Here is an 8,987-nt window from a genome sequence, read left to right on the forward strand (position 1 = left end):
AGACGAGCAAAATTTTAGCAATAAAATGTAGGTGTGACAATTCTTAGAATGGGGGGAGGCTGTCACGATTTTAAAAGTATAGTGTGGTTTTTAGGGCTGCAGCTGTGTGGTGGTTAGACTGTTGCCGCTGTAAAGTACAGAAACTTTACTGAAACAAAATTCATTACTTAAAAAATACATGACTTACCCCATTCAAGAATACTATTTTAGAGTCAAATCATTTTAGTTTGAAAAATATAGGCCTATATACACACACACAAATATGCAGTGGTATGAAAAGGTTTGGGCACCCCTGACAACTGCATGATCGACTCCTACCAAATGTTATTGTCGTTAGCATGTGTTTGTCTTGGAATGCTGTGTTCTTCATCCTCTATCCATACCAACTCTTGTTATGTCCAAATAACACAATTTTTGTTTCATCAGTGATCAGTTTGTGGTACCCCATTCCAAAATGAAACTACCGTAATTTTCGCACTATAAGGCGCACCTGACTATAAGCTGCCACCCACCCATTTGGCATGAAAACGACATTTGTTCATGATAAGACACACTGGACTATAAGCCGCAAATGTCCTTACTGTATTATGGGATATTTACACCAAAATATTTCACTTTTATTTCACTTTTGAATGGATGTAATAGATCCAAGCTGGACATGAATGGAGTTTGTGACATAATTTGCCAGATCACACTTAATGACATCTGTCTTAAGCATTCAGTAATGCCCATGATATTGTCATGTCATAATTATGACGGTGGTATGACAGTCTTATGACGCAGTTGTCAAATAAAGTGTTACCTATTAACCCAACTAAATCAACAAATAAGCCGCACTGGATTATAAGTCGCAGGATTCAAAATGAATGAAAAAAGTAGTGGCTTATAGTCAGAAAATTACAGTAGCTTGTCCAAATGTGTCTTAGCAAACCTCATGCGACTCAGTTTATTGAATGTATGCATAAAAGCCTTCTTCAGCATTACTCTTTCACCACCATCTCTTTGTGCGAAGTGCGCTTACTAGTTGAACCGTGTACAATGACACCATCTGCAGCAACCTTATGTTTTAGGTCTTTGGAGCTTGTCTCAGGTTTGACTGTTCTCACCATCTTTCCTTAATACCTAGAAACTTTTGTTCACCTCTCAAAACTGGTGTTTCTCTGCTATTTCATTTAACTGAAATTGCTGACATGTACAATCGTTTATTGGGGAATATCTTGAAAATTATCAGGGTGGCCAAACTTTTTCTTAATCCCCTATGTATATATTGTATATGTACATAGTTATACACTGCTTATGTTACATTTGTTTTGTTGTCAAATACAGTGTGTTATGATGAACAGGCTCTCTGCTTCCTGATTTAAAAAAAAAAAAAAAAACAATAACATGGTAAAAATCAATTTCATTTAAACACTCTAACAGCAACTGCATTTCAATTTTGAAGGCCAATCCTATGGGTGGTTTCTTTGCAAATGAACTGGTAGGAGTTTGGAGTTTTTCAAGTTTCATATAGATATATAATTTATATTGTTTGTTTACTGTTTTACAGTCCATGCAGCAAATACAAGTCATTGTATGACTCATTGTGGCCAGCCAGGACTCCTCCTACAGCGATCATAAAAGCTATACTCGTAAGTAGAGCATTGTCCATAATGGTGTCCCCTCACCCCTTTTTAACAACTCTTTATGCTTTGTACATTTGGATGTTTGAATACACCACAGGCATGGGCTGTCCTCCACAGAAGACTCTTATGAACGGGAAATGCTGTGAACTGTGTCCTCCAGGTAAGATTTTCTGTTCAAAGTTCAAACACAACTTGAAACATACAATGTATTTGCCAGATCAACTTTTGTCTTCAAGGTGAACACATAGTCTGATTTAATCAATTTCTGATTTAAAGGCGAATATCTAAAGGAGTTCTGTACAGAAACAACTGAAACTGTCTGCCAACCTTGTCCTGACAACTCGTTCTCTGGACAACATAATGCTTTTGACAGATGTGAGGAATGTCAGGCGTGTCAAGGGGCTTACCAAGGTAAAAGCTTGTCGAGAAAGGACAACAATTAATAAGGAAATAAAGTAAAATAAAGCGATGCATTTGACAAGATATGATTCAAAGGAAGTGGTGGTTGGAATTTTTATCTTTCACTAGAACGTGAAAAGAAATGTTCTCCAACCACAAATGCAAAGTGTTCTTGTCGCCCTGGTTTCCTGTGTTTCGATGATGCGTGCTCACAATGCATGGAAAATCCGTGTGCTGCTGGTGAGAAGGTGGTGAAGACAGGTGATGGTAAGACAGAATTTTTTTAAGCTTAAAAGAAATTCATTCACATAGTGAAGGCTATTTTCACACAATGACCCCCATTTCTACCCTAACCCTTCTACGTTCTTCAAATCAACCAAGACTCATTAAAACACACTTAAATTGACTTAAACCCCCTTTATAGTATATCACACACCTTTTCCCACCCACTTTAGCTGTCCAGTAATAGAATCTTATGACTCAGTTTTGGGGAAAATATTTCTTATACAGAAATGGGATAGAGTGCGATCTTTAAGGTTTTTATTTCTCACCTCAGTCAATGTTTAGTGTAATACTGAAACAGGTTTAAAGAGAAGTAAATATATTTAATTCCACCAAAATACCATTGAATAAAAGTCTGCGAGTATAATGCTAACATACTAGTATAATGAAAAATTACTATACAAGCCTACTATAATTAGCCTCAAATTGATGGTAATTCTTACCTAAAAAAATGACTGTTGCATTGGCAGTTGCATGAAAGTGAAACATGGTGTAGCAGGTTTTCACTGTAAAACACAACAATTCATATCTAACCAACAGTGCTAATCAACATAATCTTGCAGGGCTAATACCGCAGTACAACTGCCAGCCAGCATGTCCTGATCATGAATATTTGGATGAAATGAATATCTGCAGAAAGCGGATACAGTAAGAAAATCTATCACAAATTGATACAACATTCATGGCCGGATTTCAGTAAGAACTATGTCTCCTTATAAACAGATGCAACAAGGAAGATCTTGCGAAGCAATTTCGAGGAAACAGAACACATGATGCAAGCTGCCATAGAAACGGTATGTAGAACTTCAAAATCAGTCTAAATCTTGGATTACTTTTGGGGTAGTTTCTGAAAAATGCTAAAATGTATTTGATTTAATCTCCTATTATTGTACATTGTGATGCTCATATAAAAAATGCACTTTCAGCTAAACAATGGCTTGATTTGTCACCAGACACTGACAAAAATGCAGTTTGTGTGACCTATTGCGTCGGATGTGCTGTACTGGCTCTCCTTCTTCTCGTGATCCTGACTCATAAATGTGTCAAAGTAGCGAAGAAACGTAGAGCAGGTAAGTTTATGGTTACGGTAACTAGTATCTAAATTACATTGCGAGACCATGTAGCCCAATGTATCATTTGTTTATACAAGTCTTGACTTGGTTCAAACATTGCGTAACAATGTAATAATTTTCATCTTCAGTAATTTCTGACATTCTCTTAACATCAGAACTGAACATCTTAATCAATTTTTAACATCTCAATGGGTTTTTATCATACTTACACATTTTTTAACATCACCGATTTTTAACATCCTTTTAGTTGTTAACATCTTTAACGTTCTTTACACTTTCAAACATCCTTACAAATTTTAACTCTTTAAGTGCCAAAGCCACAAATTTGCGACAAGCAACATTGCTGACTTTACCAAGCTAGAGCTTTATTTATGGTGCCTCATGTAGTTACTACTTTGCACCAAAAGCTAGCATACATGTGCCATTTTAACAAGATGGCATATGTCCACTGTCTACAAAGAGTTAACATCATCATCAATTGTTAATATCTAAGCTACTTTCAAAAATGTTAGCAGGCTAACTCATTTTGTGTATCCCAGCTTGATCAAGGTGGCGTCATATTAACATTGAGTTGTGAAGACCATCGGGCATCTTGCCTGGGCCACTTAGATGTGTGTCCCTGCTTACTACAATAGCGAATATCAACTTTTTTTTAAAAAAAAAAAACGTTTCTGTTGTTTATGTGTGCTTCAGATAAAACCGTTGTTGTCACACCATTGAGCCTAAATGACACACACATGTCCAAGGAGGAGAGTGGATTCCACCAGCTCATCATCCAAACCGATTCCAACAAAACACATCTCCAGGAAATAGTCACCACCTTGTCATAGAGATGACTAAAGCAATGCATTTACTTGGACTGGATTGGGAACAACACAAATACAGTATAATAACTCAAATCCTAGATTGGTGTGACACAAATCATGTAAATATTTTGTGCAGTTATTGTTTATTTGTATTTACTTCATGTGATTTTATACCTCACTTTTCTTTTCTGGGAAAATGTTTTAATAACAAGAAAACCATAATTTAATTAACATTATACATCCACTTCTTGCTGTTGCAACTTGTATAATTACTCAGTCTTTCATTTTTAGTGGGTGTCATTGTAACAGTCATGGAAGAACAAATAAAAACTCTCAACTGAACCAAGATGAGAATGTAATTGTGAATATATAATTGTCTGTATGAGGCCTAAAGACTTCAGTAGAAAGGCTGGGCCTTGCCTTTGCTTAAAGTCAACTAGAGTAGGCACCAGCACACTGAGGATTATTATAGACAGGTTTCCTGAGTGAAACATGGGCGGCGCCATCTTTGACGTTTTCTGATACGGGCTTCTGGTTTAGACAGAACAACATGACGTGTGGTTGATGTAAGCAGTGTGTAGACAAAGTTAAAACTGCAAAATCAAACCAGAGGAACGCACGGAATCTCCATGAAAGGATTCAGCACGACGTAGAAGCTCCAGGACTTTCTGTGTTGTGCGTTTGTTCTTATCACTTTGTTGATCGTTCGTGGACAAGATTCTAACATTCTGTGCAGCCTGTGTTAACATAGGGTGTAGATTGATATACTGGCCACATGAGTGACCAAAATGAGGCAAAATTACAAATAATATTAGTTGCCGAATGATGAAGGGCTGACACAGATTTTGTTGTTATAAGGAAATACTACAAGGAATTGTTCATGTGTTCAGGTTATGGTATTATAAGATCATCACACATGTATTGATCGCAATAAAACTTTTTATTTTTATTTTATTTATTTATTTTTATTATTTTGTAGTAAATTTCTAGTTTTATTTAAAACGATAGGTGCATATGCAAAACAGGTCAATAAATCACAATTTATAAAATTATTTAAAAAAAAAAAAAAAAAAAAAGGTGGAGCATAAGGCGAGCCTTCCATCATCAAAGTAGAATGCACATTGTCTCGATATATGTTTATCAACGTACAGTAATCCCATTTCACCCCTTGACCCTCCCCCTTACACCTTCCCCTCTGTTTTGCGCATTCACGTGGAGGGGTAGGTAGGGCTGTCCCAAATCACGCTAATGTGCAGGGGTAGGGGTAAGGGGGAGGGCTTTGCACCCCTCAAAACAGGGTTACACGAAATTTCCCAGGGTGCAAAGCGATTACCCAGAGTACAACGCAAATCATTTCCAAAATGGCGGAAGCAAGAAAAGAAGTACACATATGTAAGTAGCTCTGTTTTTGCCCTAATTTAACTGTTTTAACCGTTTTAAGTTGTGGTAACTGAAGTATTGTGTGACCGCTTTTCAGCTCTGTTTGATCACATGGTGGACAAAATGTGTAGGTTGATGCGCCATGCACCTATGGTACACACAGCTACCACGTCCTCATTCTGTAACACCTTTTTTTGCAATGGATTAAAGTGCAGGCTATAATGTTATGTTGTGTCTTTTCCCCCCAGAACATCGCTGAGCCGAGAATGTGCCATGTGCTGTTCCTGCTCCAGTCACCCCACTATCTCTTCATTGTTGTGTGTTGATTGTTTTATTGTTCATTTTTTTAAATCTGGTGATATGCATACTGTAATTTGCACTATGTGCACTATTTCTGAAAAGAAGCTGCTAATAAAAGAAAGGAATAACAGTTTGTGAGCATGATTATCACATCAACGTCATATGAACGACTAGAACGGATATTGGTTTGAGATTTATTTTACAAAATAAAAACTGTGATGCATTATGGAAAATGGGAGAAAAAGCGTGCATTAAAAAAAAAAAAAATCAAAAACTACATACATTGCACATCAATACTGTGACACCTGGGCTGCCAATCTGTCCCGTGTTGTATTTACAGGCCCCTCATTAACTGCTAGGGAGTCTCCGGGAGGTTGGGGATCCAGGATGTCCTGTGCCACATCCTCATCTGGCTCAAGTAGGTCCCCATTGTCCAGACACACTTTGTGGAGAAACGCACAGGATGCAATGACCTGAGGAGCAAACACTGGCCTCATCTCCAGTGCTTTGAAAAGGGTACACCGCCACCTAGTCTTCATTACACCAAAGGCTCGCTCAATTATACTGCGGCCCTTGGCATGATGGTAGTTGTAGCGCCCCTGTATTGGCCCATTGACAGGTTCCTTATACGGAGTCATAAGGCAGATGGGTGTTTCCAGACATGGGTAGCCACCATCCCCAAGGAGAATGTAGCCTGATGGAGGGTACCGCCTCGCCTTGTATCAGGTGCTGTTTTTCATGACCCTCGAGTCATGAACTGATCCCGGGTAACCCACGAAGATGTCCAGGAATATTCCAGTGGAATTATATATTGCGTGCATGTTGATTGAATAATAACCTTTTTAGTTAAGATAGTCAATTCAGTGCCGTGCTGGTGGCTTGATCCTAACCTTTTTAGTTAAGATAGTCAATTCGGTGCCGTGCTGGTGGCTTGATCCTAATGTGGCTACCGTCTATTGCTCCCACAACATTCCTGAATGCAGGGCTCCCAGACAGCTGGGCAAATCCTCTGCCAACTGCATCCAGCTCTCCAGCCTGGGGGAATGCAATGGCACGCTGTAGGTTTTGGCATATGTAATTTGCCACTTTGTGGACGACTCGGTGCACCTTGGATTTGGGGACGTTGAACACACGAGCCACCACGATGTAAGAGAGTCCATGTGCCACCCAGTATATATAGGTCAGGACCTCCAGTTGCCCACCCCAACCATGGTCCTTGTCTCTCTGTAGCAGCTTTTGGACAGCATTTATGACAGGGTGACCAAACGTCCTCTTTTGCCCGGACAAGTCCTACTTTCACGTAGTGTCCTCGTGGTCCGGGCGGGTTTTATAAATTCATAAAAATGTCCGTTTTTTATGATATTGTCACGGGACCAATTTGAAGAGAATCCCTCCGGCCGCTGGGTGGCAGCAGTTGACATGGCTCCTACTAGAATGGAGGGAAGCAGTAGTTCTTCTTGTTTTTGTTGGCAGTTTACCCCTATCATGAGGCATTACCGGCATCTACTGGGTTGACGATTTGGCCACAATGCCTGTTTTTTTTTTTTTTTAATGATAAATACGTATATAATGGCAACTGTTGACTTCTGTCGGAGCTTTGACTTTAAAATTCCGTTTTGTGTCGCATCGGCGCGCTGCCGATGATTGTAAACTTTCATAGCAAAGTTTGATTTTTGCCTCAGCTAGCTATCAGTAAGCTAAACTGCGCTTGGCATTATGGGAAACGTAGTTTTGAACTGCTACGTTTGGAAACATGCTGATTGAATAGTTTGTCAGTTTATTTCGGTTTTGTTTGTGTGCAATCTAGAACATTGAATGAGAACATCAATTGAATGGGAATAACAAATCATTATTTATTTTTTTTCAAACTGCATTTTTCCATCCACAGTGAGGGGGCACACTTTAAATATATTAAAGTGATATAGGCATCTTTGAGTGAACTTCGAATAAAATTCAAGTATCTTGAGGCTGGGCTGAGTGTCCTCTTTTTTAGAAATCAAAATATGGTGACCCTACTTTATGACTCTTCTGCTGAGGCGTAGGTCCTGCCTCAACATTGAACCACAACCTTAGAACAGGCATATTTTGGTCCAACCGGCAATAATTTGTGGGATAATCCATTTGCTGGAAAGAAAAACATGGAAATGTTAGGCTTTCATCCTCCCAAACCAACACATTGATAGCACACACAATGCAGTGCATTTATTTATGTAATTAAATCTGAATCTAGTACAAAAAAATGGGTTCAAACTTCAAACCCCCATGAGCTGCATGTTTATCACAAACGGAAGGAGGCGAGTAACAAAAGCAGCCTTTGTTAGCCTTTGAAAGGCTACACGTTAGCTGTTGCTTTTTATTTGGTTAGCCAGGCTAGGACACTACTCCAATCAATAAATCAGCAAATCAAACAAGGCAAGCAAATTGGTTCTGTATAACACGATATCACAAATGTACAGTTAGAAGCACTTTCAAACACACACACATTGTTACTTTCACACGCAAGCTCTGGAGGCTACCAACCATTTGTGCATACTGGACGCTAGAAAGTGCTCACTCACATGCATTATTTGTATTACATTCTCATTCTACATACCCTAGCAAGCTCTAGCAATGCTCCCAGATGTTGACGACGCCTTCGCCTGATGGCCTTTCGTAGATCCGACGCAGATATTTATAAAAATATCTTCATAGCCAAGGAGAGCGCGAGCACCACAGCAGCAGGCCATCCATCCATCCATCCATCCATCCATCCATCCATCCATCCATCCATCCATCCATCCATCCATCCATCCATCCATCCATCCATCCATCCATCCATCCATCCATCCATCCATCCATCCATTATCTTCCGCTTAGTCCGGGGTCGGGTCGCGCGGGCAGCAGCTTTAGCAGGGAAGCCCAGACTTCCCTCTCCCCAGCCACTTCAGCCAGCTCCTCCGGCAGGGTTCCAAGGCGTTCCCAGGCCAGCCGAGCGACATAGTCTCTCCAGTGTGTCCTGGGTCGACCCCGGGGCCTCCCGCCAGTGGGACATGCCCGGAACACCTCTCCAGGGAGGCGTCCAGGAGGCATTCGAACCAGATGCCCGAGCCACCTCAACTGGCTCCTCTCAATGCGGAGGAGTA

General features: G+C 39.9%; 1 protein-coding gene across 3 annotated transcripts; it reads left to right on the forward strand.

Annotated features, from left to right (window-relative positions):
• The first annotated feature begins 1,650 nt into the window (after positions 1–1,650).
• Positions 1,651–6,038, forward strand: LOC130922028 (tumor necrosis factor receptor superfamily member 9-like). 3 transcript variants are annotated; one of them, XM_057846504.1, is made up of 9 exons: positions 1,651–1,785; positions 1,902–2,036; positions 2,154–2,291; positions 2,870–2,954; positions 3,030–3,100; positions 3,233–3,376; positions 4,073–5,577; positions 5,663–5,718; positions 5,814–6,038. In XM_057846504.1, exons 1-7 carry the CDS (start codon positions 1,653–1,655, stop codon positions 4,207–4,209), a joined length of 843 nt encoding a protein of 280 aa, XP_057702487.1. In that variant the 5' UTR covers positions 1,651–1,652; the 3' UTR covers positions 4,210–5,577; positions 5,663–5,718; positions 5,814–6,038. The 3 variants fall into 3 exon arrangements, with proteins under 3 accessions (XP_057702487.1, XP_057702488.1, XP_057702489.1); XM_057846505.1 differs by having other exon boundaries at positions 5,663–5,692; XM_057846506.1 differs by having other exon boundaries at positions 3,260–3,376.
• Positions 6,039–8,987: the final 2,949 nt, after the last annotated feature.

Source organism: Corythoichthys intestinalis, chromosome 9 (assembly GCF_030265065.1).
Source record: "Corythoichthys intestinalis isolate RoL2023-P3 chromosome 9, ASM3026506v1, whole genome shotgun sequence".
NCBI classification, from domain to species: Eukaryota; Metazoa; Chordata; class Actinopteri; order Syngnathiformes; family Syngnathidae; genus Corythoichthys; species Corythoichthys intestinalis.